Raw genomic sequence first — 16999 nt, forward strand, 5'->3', positions numbered from 1 at the left:
TTTCACTTAATCTGTACTATGGGCCTGTTTTTTCCTGAATAATTTTTCTGGAGAATTGTGAGGACCTGTGTATAGCCATAATCAGTGTTTTAAAAATGAGGAACAATTGTTTCTCAGTGTTCTATGTTGATGGATTATGCTTAGCCACCGAAGTCAGGATGAATTACAGTTTTATCGAGGGAGTTCACTTTTCGTGCACTGTTCACACAGCGCAGCAGCTCAAAGCATACGCTCAATGCATGTCTTGTTCCACAGAAAAAGATTTATTTTATGTAAAATTTGGTTGAAGCTGACATGAGTTTGAACATGTGTGTTTGAGCACTAAACTTCCATAATTTTCAGACACATGATGTATTAGGTAGAGAAACTAATTCAATTTTCTGTAAAATATTGAGAGTCTCGCTATTTCAGGGCAGAAAGGGAATGCTTTCCTTTACTCCCCCTTTAGGTCCCTGTCACACAAACCCTTCATTTCCATGTATATGCAAGAGCTCAGATTCAAATCTGTTAGTGTGGAGATGAAATAGTAAACTGGGATTTAAAAAAAAAAATTGTGTATTCTAGTTGAAACCACAGAAGCCAAGTAAGGAAAATCACTTTGCACTTCTCTTTCCTTACGGTCCCATTCAGCTCTCCAGCCCCTCGCTACTCCATTTGAACGAGAGAGTGCCTTTGTTAATGGAATAAATCCTAATTTTTACATCCCAATCTCAGAAAGCTGCAGAGCTTCAGAAGGTCCGTGGAGAAACGAGTCTCTCGCCACTGGCATTTCTGGTGTGCCATGAAGCTGCTTCCCTCACAGGTTTGGTGCAATTCTAGCAAAAATACAGAGCTTGTGACACAAAATATGGCTACTAAAAGGGTTCAGCAGATACTTTTGCAATAAAACCACTGAGTGTAAAGGGTTGTCTGTTTTAGGCAGTCATTAAATCAAGCATGCAAGTACTGATTTATCTTAGGAATAAACTACATCTAATTAAATATGGATTTTTGATAAAAAAAATAGAAAACGCTTCCTGTACTTCCCTTCAAAGGATATCACAGCCCAGTAAAATTATTATTTTTGTAAACAGAAATGCCTTTTCTCCCAAGAGACTTAAAACCCTTTGCAGTGCACATTGCAGCAGACGCATTTGCTGTAGGTCTGTCAGGGGCCTGGCTGTGTCCACCCTTGGTAACACAGCCTCGTGTGTGGGGTGAGGGATTATTTGGGTTTACAGACCCATCTGGGTCATGCTGTGCCTTGGAAATGGGAGTTATTTGTTCGTGCCAGGCCCACGGGCTAAGTATCAGTATGGGTGAGGAGGTGATGGTTGTGTGGTAGGAAATGTAATAGGCTGGGTTTTTGGGTTTTGTGTACAGTGCTGAGGAAAAAAACCCGTTGGCTTATAAAAAAAAAATTGCATTTTCTTAAACTGTCAGTCAGTAAAAAGGAAGTAGTCAAAACTGATAAAGGCTCCCGCTTGCATGGAGGGGAAACGTGTGGGGAGGAGCTTTGGGGACAGACCACTTTTGAGGCAAAGTCCATCAGACACATCTGAAACCTGCTTCATCCTCAGAAAGACAAGATTATCACAATGAATATTTTCATTTTTTGTGATCCAGACCTCAGAATATTGGCCTGAACCAACTCTTCTGCTAAACCTGTAGTGTGTATATGAGTATCAGAGGGTGTATTATATTCTCAGTCTACTAGAACAGAAAATAAATCTCTCTGGCTCACGATTAGCTTGTGTTTTAAAGTGTTGTACTCTTGAAAACCAAGAGTGGCTTTGTCTGTCCTATTCCCCTTTCTCTGCCTCCTCTCCTTCCATAAATTACGGCTGCTTCTCACAAATCAAATGGGCTACTTTACATAGCTTTGGGCTTTATTAGGCATCTTTATTGTGCATCTCATAATGCCACAGTTGCTAATGTGAATAACAAAGTGGGGAAGCAGGAGGAACCTTTCTGCTGTGTATGTTAACCACATAGTACTGTTGACAAAACAGATTTCTGTGCTCACCAGGGAGATAAAACTGGAGAATATGAATAGGAGAAAAGGCTTTCCATCTGTCTTAGCACACCTCTTTATCCTGGTGTTTAAACTTGTTTTATTTTTTTTTTTTCCTGATTGGCACTTCTCAAAGAGCAGCTGCTCGCTGGTGAAGGTCTATCCCAGCCGATGCTCCACCAGCGTGGCTGTTACTTTATTCACTCCAATGGCAGGGTAATCAACCTTTTGTTTTCCAACGTGTCAAAATGCTGAACACGAGACAGTTTGTAATTATGGAAAATGGGAGTACACTTCTTATCCTTAGGGCAATTAACTGAAATGATTCTGCACTATGAGCTAATACTATAAATAATCTCTTACGGTTGTTTTTCCTGAATGGTGAATTTTCCACTGAGCTTCAATGGAGGGTAGCGGGGCGGGGGGGAGAGCATATATAGCAAATGGTAATGATTTACAATGTAAAACCTCAAAGCACTTTATAAAATGTGCTTCCACTGTTCCTGGCTCAGGGTTCTGATATTTTCCCTCTGTGTGCTGATGAGAGGAAGAAATAATTTGTTAGCTCTTGTTCTGTTACAGAGCACTTCTATGCATTCAGAAAGAAACAGAAGGAACTTAAATGATGCTCTTAATTAAACTCAAAAGAAGGAATAGATAAATTACTTTTTGTGTAAAATTTGCATTAAAAATGTATGTATAGTTTACATTTTACTTCTGTTATTTTGAGTCCAGCATGGTCTTTGATAAACACTGAATTCCAGTATCCTGCCCAGTGTGTTTAGACACAGTCAAGCAGAAATGAAGTGGTACCAGGGCTCTGCTTCCTGAGGAATTGGAACAGTCAAGAAGAGAGATTTTTCTTGATTTCCTTTGAAAGCAGTAAATGTGTTGGCAGTTGCAAGCCAAGAATAAGCAATAGGTGCTTTAAAATGGGAACCAAAACTCTCAGAATCAAAGCCACAGCCGGTGAAGATGTGATGCAGGGAATTGCCTCTATTAGTGCCTGACAAAAGCAATGGGAAAGAGTTTAAGATAGTGTTAACTAATTACTGTTAATGGAGAATGCTAAGGGAAATGAGAGGAAGAATGGAAAATGATTGTGGAAAGAAGTACCAAGAGCTGACAAATACTGATCCTCGTGATTTTTGACTTAAAGGAAAAGGATGATAGAAGAGAAAAGCTGCTCCCATGAGATGAATTTAGGACAAGAAGAGTGAGGTTTTTATCCTGATTTAATCGTGGGTGCATTCACAAGTGTTCAAATGAAGAGCTAGCAGGTGATGCTCGTTTTGGGATGAGTGGGAAATTTGCTCCTCTCTCTTCCCGACCCCCCTATTTTGTTCGAGTATGGAGATGCCATCGTACTGCCAAAAATCGCCAGAGCCCTTTGGAAATCCCCCATGGAGCCCTGTATGCTGTTTCCCTTTGTCGGAATTTTTGGGTTTGGGACTTGGTGACAGATCTGGCCATCTGGAGCAACGCGGCTGAAAGAGCCATGCTATAAAAAAAGAGGAGGCTTCTTCCTGAGTGAGGTGTGGGCGGCATTTTGATTTCAAATTGCTTCTATACTTAACTCTTAGCTAAAAGAGAACTCCAATAAGTATTTCTGTGTTTGTTGTGGTAGGAAAATGTTGTCTTCTTTCATGAAAACCTAAAAATCAAAGGAGAGGTTATTATAAGGTATGGTAAACGACACTGCTGACACACTCACCAGCTAATTCAAAACACATGGTTTATAACGGCTTTTTAAACTACAAACTATTCTAAAATTTTCCTTAGGCTCTGTAATTGTGAGGTGGCTCAAAGAAGGGTATGTGATTTAAACCTATCATTGCAAATGCTGACTTTACAGAGCTGTGTTTCTTAATGTTGCTAAAAGGGAAAGAAGGATTCTTTGTGGTCTATGGATCATTAAACTGACCTTAAATGGAAATATTTTATACATTTGTAACAAATAGGGAATAGCATGAAATTATATTTTTTTGAACAAATGGTTTGAACCAAAAGACTCAAAGTTCGTGTCTTTTTTCTTTTATATATGTCAAAGATAAAAGGCCCTAATAGATAGGAAGGAGTGTGAGGCGTAATGGTGCGCCATAAAAGTCAACGTGATAAATGAATAGATCTATCTTTTTCTTTGAGATAAAGATCTTTGTTCAGGCTCTGACATAAATGTCTAATGCCAGAAAGACAAAGACATATTAGTTACTTAAATATACTCTTGGTTATGCCTCCTCCGATTGAATTGTAGGAGTGGTGGCTGAAATGTCAGAGGTAAACTTTAGAACACTTGACTAGTTAACTTTTGATAAGTACATGTGCAAAAGTTCATTTGAAATGAATTAGCTTATTTTTTCTTTTGTCAGTAGTAGATAATAATTGATAGACTGGTGAAGTATTAGGCTTTGATGGGTTGTATAGAAGATTGGAGGAAAAGATGATGGTATGCCAAGCGACTGTGACCAGATTGGATAGACGCAGAACTAGATGAAATCCCACTCTCTTCTCCAACTTCAGAGGTCTCCTTGCTGTCCTAGACCCTCATTTTCTCTGCTGAGTGAGGAAGAAAAGCATGATTTGGTGTTTTTAACTATGCAGTGCAGGCAGAATTAATAAATACATCACATGGTAAAATATATTTTGACAGAGCCTGTTGGGAAATGAAAATTCAGTGTGTTAGAAAGGACAAATGGTTACTAAGCTGATTAACTCAAAACTCAGTATATCAACAATATGCCGACTTAATTTTCTGGTGTGAAACCGCTGCCAAGAAAGTTATTTCAACAGTGAAATAGCAGTTGATGGCTGAGATTGTTTGAAGGGCAGCAGGCACAGAGTGAGCCATGTGGTCTGTGAGGTTCAAAAGCATCTCGCAGTCTCACCTTCGTGCTGAAAGCCAGTTTGCTCAGTCAGATCCATGGACACCACAGCATTAATATTAACCTTCTCTCACGTGAATGCTCTGTGCAACTTTATTTCTTTCCTCTGCATCCTACTGCTTTTCATTCTTTTTCCTTGCAAAAAGGAATGTAATGGGTGCTGGAATAAGCTCTTCTGAGCGCCACACATTGTACTCTCCAGCTTACAAGTACATCTGCAGCAGCATTCAACAAATATTATTCATTTCCTAAATATGTCCTGTAAGAGAGTCTGGTAAAGTGTTATTGCTACTGTAGTTTGGATTCCAGACAGTGAAGTGGATGCCAGAAATTGTGTCATGGTCTCTCAGCAGCAGCATCAGAATGATTTTTTTTATTTTTTTTGCTAGATCTCCAGCATGTTGGCCACATCACAAACTGACTTTGTTGTAATGCTAAAAACGTTACAGCCTGCTGCTTTCTCATAAACACATTTTCACCTCCAGATGAACTACTGAGTTCAGACGCTTGGATCATCAAGGTGGCATGAAGTTTTGAGAGATCTGTCTTCATTCGGGTTCAAGGGTGTATGTATCAAAAGGAGCTAATGACCTTTGATTATGGTGGTGAAGTGGATGGCCCAGCCATCTGTGCAGAGGGAAAAATTGTAATTTATTGCCTTAGATGGTGTAAACTGGGGAGAAGAGCAGTGAGAGAGGGAGCCCTGGGTTGGTTGTGCAACTAGACCATGTGCTGCAGGAGAGACACAAAAATGGGGGAATCAACATGAGCATCATGGGCAGGAGCTAGAGAGGGAGGGGAAGGTGGGATTACTTAGTAAAGGAGCTGTAAGGTATTTCATTTACCTGTTCTCCAGCCTTTTCGGAGTGCTGCTCACTTCTTATGGTGGGCTCTTGCAGGATGGCTGAGCTGATAACACTATACAACCATAAAAAAACCCAACCAAAAAAACCCCAAACCCAAATAAGGAAATATGAGTCTATACTCTTGAGGGATGGAGGAGTATAAATGGTGTCACATATGCATGTGGTGATAAATCGGGGGCAATATGACATGCTCTCCATGAATGTTTTGGGGGATAGACGCCAGAAGGAAGAACTGCCTGAACCAAGGGACAGTAGTAGCAAAAAATAAATATGGACTGATTTGTGTATATGTAGGTTTAATATTTGACATTTTCAAACTGCGGCGATAGGAGCTGGTGGAAAAGGCACTGTGTGGCTCTCAGTACTTGGTGTTGTCCTGCTTCCCCTAACTAGTTCCGTTGACAAAAAGCTTGCTCATCTGTTAAGGGGCTGTGCTTGCATGTGAAAGCACTATACGGCTATGTTATTCAAAAGAAATACTGTTTGTCATTATCAGCTGAATGCAAAGCTCCTGAACTGTCCTAGAGTAAAGAATCGAGTTTCTAAAAGGTGCATTGAATCTGCAACCATTATGTGTTTTGTGTTGAGCTAAGAGTTCTTTCTCTTTTTCATGCCTGGTTTGTTTGCTGTAAATAATATCCACTCTTAGGTACATGCAAACATTAAATATTTTACTAGGTGCAGTAGCCTGACAAAGCTTTTGGTCTGCTGAATGGATATTTATTTAGTGTAAAAACACACTGTGTTTGGCTATCAGTTTCTCTAACTTGTGTAATGCAAGTGTGCCTTTTTATTTGGATTTTACTTTTATGTCCTTTTTCAGATACTACTTGCTTAAGTTTTTCCAGAGGGGTTCTAATGCTCATTTTCCAGAGTCCTTTATCCCCTGAAGTAAAAAACGCGGTTAAAACAAAATCAGTATTACTCTTTGTCTGCATCAAAGTTACTACTAAAGAGAACTAAATATAAGTAACACATCTGCATGTCTCCAAGATTTATGTTGCCACATGGCAATAAAGTGCATCTGGATTCAAAATGCAGCCCAATGGTTTCAGGACATGATGTTCTGAGCTCCGTGGAAGGACATTTTTGGTACAGGAAAGCTGTTGATTCTGAATATATTATTTAATTTCACTACGATGTCACCATTACTGAGTTAAGAACATGCTTATGGGGAAACACTTCTGCATATTTATGCAAAAGTCTGGCAATACCCGAACCCTTAAAATGCTCGGTATTTTATCAGGTTCCGAGATTTCTTCATACTGTTCAGAGTATAAATTGCAGCTTATGGTGTTGTTAGTGCTCAGGAATCTCCTGTTTCCTTTTTCTTAAATGTCTTCAAACAGAATGCTCCCTGTTGATGCACTGACATTTTGTCTAGTGAAGAATATGACTTTTTGTTCAATGAAGAGCACTACCTAAATTTTCCCTGAAATTTTGTGCATTTGTTTTGAGCTTGCAATCTTTAGAAAACCTGAGAGATGATGCTTCCTTGTTCCTGGAGGAAGTCTAAATGAACCAGTGAGAAAAAGTATCTATTTTATTGCTATGGGTCTTTATATTGTGAAAAATGAACACTTCACCACTTACTGAACATTAGGACTTGGGGTTTTTTGTTTGGGTTTGGTTGTGGTATGTGGGTTTTTTGTTTGTTTGTTTGTTTTGTTTATTTAAAATTTTTTATTTTCTCCCTCTGCCTGGACGTGAAGGACAGACTGTAGTTATTGCTTGTATTTTTTTTAATCTAATTCTCAATTGACTCTTTCTTGCTTTGCAGCTTCGCTCTGTCAGATGAAGCGTATAGATCTTTAAGGGACCAGGACAAAGACCAGTGTATCCTTATTACAGGAGAGAGTGGAGCTGGAAAAACAGGTAATAAGCACTTTTGATCGTATTTAAAAAACAGAGTTATTGAGAGTCTTGCAAAATGCTGCTAAAGTCTGTAAGAGTAAAATAATGCTGGTCTGTGAGAGAATATTGTAAGGGCCAGAAAACTTTTAGGCTCTCCCTGTAGGAAACCTGAAGATGGAAAAAATGGAATGTTCTTAGTCTTCTATGGAAGACAATCCTTTGATGCTTTTGCGTGTCTTTTAATAAATATATACATTTAAACTGGATCGTGCCATTTATCCAAGGAAAGTAAATAATAGTAGCTGATTACTTTGGAAATTTCATCAGTTTTTTTGTGTGCTGTGCTCAGCTGCAATTCTAAGATTGGCTTGTGTACCGGAATACTGTATTGCTCAGGCAAAGCTGGAATTGCCTTGAAAATTCTGATTTTTAAACCAGAACGGTAGAAATCAAGCGAGGATTTCATAACTGCAGAACATCTTAAGTTGACCTTGAAAAAGAAAGATGACAGTTATTTTCTGAAATAACGATCTAAAACTGAGGTGACTTGGAAAAGAAACAGCAGGTAGGAACACATACATCTGTTTCAGTAACACAAAAATGCATGTGTTTTCAGTAAAAGTGTGTATCAAAATAATCAAGTTCTTACTGATATGATTGTTAAGATTTCTGTCTAGGAGTTTGGACTTTAAAAAGGAGTGAATTATCAAGCACCTCATTCAAACAAAGTCCACCTTTTATTCGTTTATTTAGTTAGTTAGTTGAAAGGTGCAACAGTGGCTGAGTTTCTGAACGTCTCTATTTGTAGAGAATATTCTGGTGGGTTCAGATTTGTGTAGAGATTTTGAGTGTCCTGGACATAACACGAATTATTCCTTCTTTATAAAGGAAACTACAGAATAAGATAGGGTTTGAAATTCAAGTCAATTATGGAATCTGTGCTGTTCTTTCTCTAAAATGTGTTGTCACTGCTGTTGCTGAAGTGGGGCTGTTAGATGAGAAGTCAAGTTTCTGTTACCAAAAAACAAACCAAAAACGGTATGGAGAGGGAAGTGTTGAGGAAACAAACTTGTGAGTACTGATGCTGTACAATTCTATTTTAGATTTCTAGTAGCCGGACATTTGGCATGTTAGGACCTCAAGAATTGAAACTGAGCTGTCATGAGTTGGGCTTTTTTATTTCCTTCAGATTTTGTTCTTTTGGCACTGCATGTGTTTACACTGTGCAAGAAAACACAGTACATTACCAGAGTAAGTGGTGTATTTAAATGTTTTTGGATGTTAAGGTGATGATTCTCTTCCTGGTTTCTTTGTTGGACAGGAGTTTCTAATAAAATAGAGAGTCTTCATTTTCTTTTGGTGATATTCAAAGTCTATCTTGAAGTCAATGTGTGTTGTCTTAATGCGTATTATTTTATAGTAACCTTATTTGCTGCTTTAGTGCTTTCTTCTGTCAGTGATCGAGTAGCTCTCTACTTCAATATATTGATTGTTTTAGGAAATAAATAAAAGAATTTTGTAATTCTAAGCTCTGAAGGGAATGGATTTTTAAAAATGAGAGCTAGGTTCAAGGTGCTATGAAAGGAGACAGGAGACCTTACAGACACACCGATAGTTCTTGCTCTGTGGGTAGCAGGTTTGCTCAGTTTTCTCTACAATATGGGATAGTAATTTAATAATAGCAAACAGAATTGATTAAATAGGAAAGAATCTAAATCCAAGGGATAGCTTCACCCTTAAATTGGTGACAGATCTCTGAAGAACAACTAATGGGTTTTTTGTGACTACTGTGTTAATAGGGATTCCAGCTGTTAGTAATTACATTGTGTATCAGCTGACATTGCCTCAAATTTCACTGTCTTGCATCATACTAAACATCACAGACTCAGTTTATAAACAGAATCCTTTCTCAGCTGCTCTTTGTCCCGACCAGCAAAATCATAAGGGTTGGATGGATTATTTAATTTTTGTTTCTGTCTGTGTATGGGTGATTGACACCCACATGAACCCAGCCTTGAGAGCCCAAAAATTCTTCCAGGCTTTGTTAAAAGTTTGTACCTTCAAATTGGTTTTGTTACTTTAATGAATGCTTCACTTTTTACATTTGTTATACCTTGAAACAGACTGCTTGATGTTATGAGAAGCTGAATTGCAGTTATTCATTTACTTTTGATGGACTTTAGAACTGTAATTACATGTGCATAGTGTTGTATGTTTACACTTATGTTATTGTGTGTCTGCTGATAGAAACTGATGTAATTTTGTGTCTGGAAACTGCCTGGGTCTATTTTTTCATGCTAGATTAAAACGTTTCCAAAGTTTTAACTAGGGATAAAGTTCTTCCCTTACTCAGTCCTAAATGAAGGCTAAATGAAAAAGTAGCGGGTAATGTACTGTATCCATAGGTGGCTTCTTTAGCTTGGGGGGGCTCTAGGTATTTTAATTAATAGGGCTGCTGCTGCAATGTCACAGATCTTATAGCAGGATGAGCTCCTTCCTCATTTCCAGGTGGCACAACAATGCAGAAGAAAACTGAAATGAAATGTCCTTACAGCTCCTGCCTGGCACGGTGGAAACATGATGGAGATCAAGTCTGCAAATCATTTTGTGGCCTGCTTGCCAATACTTTTCACTGTTTTATTTTATTCTCCCACCCCACAGAAGCGAGCAAACTTGTCATGTCATATGTGGCTGCTGTGTGTGGAAAAGGGGCGGAGGTTAATCAAGTAAAAGAACAGCTTTTGCAGTCAAATCCCGTTCTTGAAGGTAAGAACCTCATAGAGCAGGTACGAGTGTATTACCTCTGTGGGTACTAGCTTTCTTGCTGAGCTGGTTTGGAAAACTGTATCTGTTGTTTCATTCTTATTTGGTGTCCAAAACCATAGGAGGTGCTTTCTGTGAAGACAGCTACAAGGTTTTATTCTGTTACAGGGAGATTTTATTGAGCAGAAGACTGTTTCCCTCCTGCTGCTCTGAGGGCGAACCCTTTCTGAACCCTCCCTTCATGATGCTTGACTGTATCAAAAGGCTTAACTTCTGTCCCTCTGATTCGTTTCCTTCCACGTTATATTATTAGAGTCTCTAGTAAACAAACAAGCTCTGTAAAGTGTTATTTTTCTTTTAGGAAAAAAAAAAAAGGATGAAGAAATGGATCTCGGAACAAAACTAAGGCAATCCATTTGCATAGCTGTTGTTCCCTGAGACTTATTGTTCCCTGGGCCTGCTGGCTCTGTCAGCCTGTCTTCCTGACAACAGCCTTTCCTGCTCTCCCATGAAAGACTTTTGATCTTTTAATTAGCCATTTTAATTTAAAGACATGACTGCCAGAAACAGGATCTTCATTTTTCCTGGAGATAGGGTATACGATCCCCAAAGCTTGCAGTTTTGTCCTGTTGTCCAGTAACTGCCTTCAGACGTGCCTTGGTCAGCACTGACTTATTTAGGTTTAATTGTGTTGATCCCTGGCTCAGCCTTTCCCACAGTTCTCTAAACTGTTGTGGTGCTAAGACAGATTCTCAGGACTGCTGTACAATAATTTTGCATGATTATATGCATGTTTTTAAGACTGTTGAATGTCAATATTTTGCCTATTGCCTAGCTATCTATACATATACCTGATGAAGTCTATAGGAAGCAAGCACTTTACAGGTGAGAACAGGAGGGGCAATGAAAAAACGGGAAGGAATGCAAAAGTGAGCTGAGAGCAGTGGTGAATTGGACGGGTAAAATGCAGCCATTGACTGTACACAAAACAAAATTGTAAGCAAACAGTGGTATATAAAGGATGAAATGTTAAAATATAAGAAGGATAAAAATGCCAGATAAGCCTTTCTTTGACGATCACAGCCGAATAGTGGGACTGCAATCTCACATTGCTTTGGATTCTCAGAGAAGTGGGGTGTTGCTTTTGTCACTTTTCTGGAAGGCAGATTTCAGATGGAGACAGAAACAGTGTGGGAAGTGTGGAGGCTTTTCTTGCCAAAGGTGGATTTTTTTTCTCCAAGGACTGCCAAATATAGTGGATTTCTTGTTGGTTTGTGAATCTTTGTTTTAATGCATAAAGAATAAAATAAGTTTGCGGAAAGCTGCCTTATCATTTTAAGGTATTACTTGTTGTACTTGGTGCTTTTTGAAAGGTTGGACACAGGATTATTCCACAAGGCTGCTGAGCAAGCCTGGCTGCTTATGTACATTTTAGACAGAAATTAAGCATTTGTGGTTAGATTTATTTTTCTTTGGTTATGTAGTTCTGTTTTCAGTCAAGCTGCAGTGCAAGAAAATGATATAAATGTTACATGCATATAATTTATCTTATGGGAATTATTTTTTTTTAAACTATAGTTGCTACTATAAATTAACTTTCAGAAACAATGAACTTAAGGGAAAACTGAGGAATGTGTCTCGTGCTTTATAATGGAACGTTTGTGCTTGATTCTGTGCGGTTATAAATGACTCTACTGTTCAGCACTGTGTTTAGGAAAAGGCAGCTCAGAGATTTGGTTGTTGAAAAGATGATTTATTGCAGGGCATAAAGATTTTTAAAACAATTCTTTCACTTTTTCTTGGCCTTCAGGAGCAACAAACTTCTCCTTTTGGCTTCGGTTCTTCAGTCTACTCATGCAAGTTTGTTGAAGGCTAAAAGCATATATTTATTTCTGTTCAAAAAACATTGACTTGATCTTTGAAAATAGATATGCTATATAAATAAATACTGGGATAAATAAAGTCTCCTATTGGAGCCCTATTCTTAATAATGTAGGGAAGAGTCCTGTTTGACTCAGTGTCCTTTGACAATGTGTGATGAATGTTGAATTTTCCTCCAGTCTGAGTTCTTGTCCTGCCAATGCTCTCAGCTGTTGTCCGCCCATCTAACGTAGCCCTGGGATGGCCTTTCTCGGAGAGTTTTCACTGTCAGAAAACCTGAGCGAAAGAAATTGAAACAAATCTGTTCAAAAAGCGAGTTTAGGTCATGCTGAAGAGAGTGTGTTAAACTCTTGTTGTAAACAGACCTATTTAAGCTGATTAATATTCAACTTAAGCTAGGATAAATGTATTGGAATAGCATAAATATATCAGTTTCAAAGCATTGATTAAACTGTTGCATGCAAACAGTTTTTAAGTATCAATCTGTAATTTCCTCATTTCCGGCCTCCCATCTTTTACCATCTTCGCTTCTGGGAACTAAGGTTCATTTCTTCTCTGAAGAGAAAGAAGTATTTCCTATGTTTAAAGTTATTTGTGTAATAAAATTTTAAATATGGTGCTTCAAACCCTAAGGATATGTGCTCAGTCCAGGTACAGTTTTGTCTTGGAACCATTTCCTCTTATGTGTTTTTCTTTCACTTTTTAAAATAAAGTGTTGAGACAACTTCTTTGCACTTCCATAGGTGTTTTCCCATTTGTGATCTAGTCTGTCACACCCTGTCAATCCCCAGTGAATGATACCTGTACATTTTTTTTGTCCAAAGTCCTTTATTCTTTTAAATACCTATAAAGTAATAGATATTTTAGCATTTAAATATTCTTTGACTGATTGATTTGGTCTCCTTATTTGTTTTTCTCCAGCTTTTGGAAATGCCAAAACTGTGAGGAATGACAACTCCTCTAGATTTGTAAGTATTTTCTTCAAGACCCAATTTGAATTTCATTTAGGGGAACATGTGATTATGTTGGCTGTTTCTATTACACCTTGTATTGGGCACCTATGAGGAGGGAAGGAACGATTTGGAGAGAGAACATTCTTGTAGTTGTCTGAGGGCCATGGTGTGAAGGCAAATACCATCAATAGCAAACAATATTTCATTTTGTACATTCGAGCATGTTCTTCTTCCCCAGTATGTTAGTAGTGCATTATTAGCAGTCACACACATTTTTAAAAGGTGTTTCACCTCCTTATCAGAAGTCTTGTTGGTTTATGATGTGGGCATTGAGTTCTATTGAGAATCAGAGTAGAGGCTTAAAAAAATAAATTAGGATGTGACAGTCTGTGACCAAGTGAAAACATAATTACAGTGTGCTGCTGAATTCTTTAATTTTCTGGCACTGGTGGCTTAAATGTCAGTGACCATGTGCCCAGAAATCTGTCTGCTTAGCAAGTTGATCTTTCTGCATGATCTCGTTTTCAATCCATACACATTCATTTTTGTTAAAATTTTTATTTTGGATTCTCGTTTTCTTCCTGTGATGTTTCAAACTGTGTTTGCAGCTTTAATTTTAACAAAAACTTTTTTAATATTACTTTTTTTTCTTATATTCTTTATAATCGACTGGTTGAACTCAGGGGTTTTTAGCATGAAACTGAGTGTGAAATTATTCTAATTGACCATGGGCCAAAAAAAAAAGTCTAAGCTAGAACTGGGAGATTCTAAAATGTGTAAATCGTAGTTTCTCCTGCCAAAATCAGAAGACTGAATGCAACTTTGTAATTTGCTCATTTGTGTGCAGAAGAGTAATATGAGACATGTTAAGTAGACAACAGGAGAATGAATACACTGGAAAAATGGTGTGTTGTGAGTAAAAGCACATGGATAAAAGGAGGAGGAGACAAGGCAGAGGAGAAGAGATGCCATTTGCAAACAGAATTCTTTCCAGGACAAAGTGCAACCAACTAGTATTTTGCCTTTCAAGTCCTTGTTTATAAACACAAAGCTAAAAATACTTTTGGACATGTCCAGCTGGCCCAGTCCTTGGGAAATTAAAATTTAATTATCTGATTTAATTCTTTATCTCAGAAATTTGAATCTGCTCAGAATTAATTTCCAACAAGAAAGCACAAGTACTGTCCTGTCTAGCCTGCCTCAGCTGCCAGCGAGGAGAAGAATAGAGTTTAAGTAGAGTCAAGCCAATCTTGCCAAAATACCCAGTAAATTAGAAAATGTCTTTAAGGGACTTGATGTAAAGTGCTTGTTTTATATGTTCTGTAATTAAAATCAAAAGGGAAAGAAAAAAAGAAAACCCTAAATGCAGTGAATAAGGAAGTTCAAACACCAGACATTTCAATAAGTTGTTTTTGTCCTCTAAGTAAGCACCAGAGGGTGGTGAGATCATTTCTGTGTGTGGCTTGTGGAATTTGCCTGAATTACTACCCGCAGTTTTTTATCTTTCTACACTTCCTTGCCAATGTGAGCTGAGCTACGCTGCCTTTTTTCTTTTTTTTTGCCTTTTCTACACAGTCTGGGTCTGTCTATTTTGTAGCTGTTACTACATTAAACACTTGTCACATAAATTAAAATGAAGCAAAGACCAGAGCGGTCTTCTGTGATGTGGAGAAGTCAAAGAGAAGTCAAGAAAACATGCAGTGCGGGTGCAGCTGAAAATGAAATGGCTTTTGCGGTAACAAGTCTGTTAATTATTGCCTCTGGTCTCCAGAGTTATGGGGGAAAGAGTTTGGTGGGGAAAATCCATCACTTTTCCAAGGTGGGCACACGCCTGGGGACAGACACCCCCCAGTTACCAACAGGGATCAATGCCAGCCCATCCTTCCAGCCAAACTGGGTGGCCGCCTTTCAGCTGCCTCAGTTGATGCTCCAAAAAGATTGGTACACTGAGAAAATAAGACTGGGTAGAAGATGATTTCTGAGGACATTTTTCTGTTCATGAGCGCAGTAATACCTACATTGCCACAGGTATTTTTTGGTGTTCTTGGTGCTCTGGTGAAAGTTTGTGTAACATGTTTTTTCTTCATATAACCTTAGAAACTGAGCAAATTACTGGCTTGCATTACAAACCTGATTTAAAGCTATTCTCATGAAAATCTTGCTGTGATAATGCAATTGTCTTAGAAGCTTTGAATCATCTTCTGTTTTTCAGAATTTGACGGAGCTTATGGGGTGTTTCCAGATTGCTCTATTAGCATGTAAAAATGACCAACTAACTTCTTAAAAAATGTCTTGAGCAGTCTTTATTAAACAAAACTAATAAACCATATTGCCTTCACAGGGAAAATACATGGATATTGAGTTTGATTTCAAGGGGGACCCACTTGGAGGAGTTATAAGCAACTGTGAGTATTACTCTTGGTCTCAGCATGTTAACAGCTTAAAATGTTTTGTTCTAAAAAGGAGATGGTTAAATTAGTGAAAAGATCAGCTGCGTTCGTCTAGTCAAATCTCTCTCTGTTATGTGGTAAATTCTGCTTTTTAATTTTATTGTTGTTTTGGTGTGCCTTAATGTAAGTGAACAGACTTGAAGAAGTAAACGTGAATAATGAATGTACTGCATTGTTTAAAAGATACTGAGTATGTGGCTGGGTTCATTTTATACTTGAATCCCTGAATCAGTTGTATTACGTCATTTGGTGTGTCACATATTTATGGTAGATGATGTATGTTGTAATTTGAAAGAGGGATACAAGGTCTGCTGGAGAACACTGTGATGTTTATTTGGAATCAAAGCGTTCTATACTAATTTTAACACAGCTCACAGTGCAGGAAGAGGCTTCTCATGAGTGAGGATGGACTGTGGTTGAGTTCAGGAGGAAAAAGTGGCCTCAGAGGTTCTTGACGTGAGGATGCTGCTGTGAAATCTGTAGCAATTCAGCAATTTTAGCCAGCTCTCTGTTGAGAAGGAAGAGGCTGGGAACTGAATGCCAGCCCAGGATGCTTTGACTAGCTTTCCTGTTGAGAGTTTAAAAGCAGCTTTTAAAAAGAAATTCCTCTTTTATGCTATATAAAGCCGAGTGTGTTTGTTTTTCTTATTTTTAAGGAGGGATGGAGGAGGGCAGCGAGTGACTACACGAGGTGTCACTGACCCAGCCTTGCCCTTTCTTTCCTCTCAACCCAATTTGTTCCTCTTTCTAAAGACTGACTTTTGACACCATTGGCATTTTACTGGTTGTGAAATAACAAGAACCATCCAAGGTGAAGTGAACTCTCTATATATAGTATGGACATTTCAAATCCTTGTGAAGACTTTTACTCAGAAATATAGGTTGGGGTTTTTTTGTGTGGTCGTTTTTTGCTTTGTTTTGTTTTGTTTTGTTTTTCTTAGAACAAACATTTTTCCTGCCCCAGGTCACCTTTTGGAACTATGCCTGAAAGAGCGTGATTTTTGTGAAAGAGGAGATCTTGAAACTCAAAGCAGTCACCATTTAAGTGTTTACAGCTATCTATTAACTTTGACATTTGGCAGTTGACAAAATTAGAGGCCGAATGTACTTAGTCTATTCATCAATAATTAAATGGGAACAAAAAGGTTCTAGCAGGCTAGCTGTGTTGTTTGTTTCTTTTTGTTTCACATTCAAAACAGATACATAAAAATGAAACATCCTTTGTAGAATGAATATTCAGCAGTTTGTCTTTGAAAGTACTGCTGAGCCATCTAATTAAAATATTGTGTCATATCAAAAGACGATCCAAATAATTACTCTATAGTTTATCTGCCCTATAAATCTTTGCATGTTGTAA

The 16999-nt window shown here is 38.1% G+C and overlaps 1 protein-coding gene across 9 annotated transcripts in view; it reads left to right on the forward strand.

The window, feature by feature from the left end:
• Positions 1-16999, forward strand: part of MYO1B (myosin IB) — a 139239-nt gene that overhangs the window by 76301 nt on the left and 45939 nt on the right. For all 9 annotated transcript variants that reach the window (XM_065068929.1, XM_065068932.1, XM_065068928.1 and 6 more), the window contains 4 exons: positions 7522-7616; positions 10257-10361; positions 13161-13207; positions 15534-15597. In XM_065068929.1, the coding sequence (XP_064925001.1) occupies positions 7522-7616; positions 10257-10361; positions 13161-13207; positions 15534-15597 (311 nt within the window). The remainder of the gene's footprint in view (positions 1-7521; positions 7617-10256; positions 10362-13160; positions 13208-15533; positions 15598-16999) is intronic.

This window comes from Columba livia, chromosome 7, assembly GCF_036013475.1.
Source record: "Columba livia isolate bColLiv1 breed racing homer chromosome 7, bColLiv1.pat.W.v2, whole genome shotgun sequence".
NCBI classification, from domain to species: Eukaryota; Metazoa; Chordata; class Aves; order Columbiformes; family Columbidae; genus Columba; species Columba livia.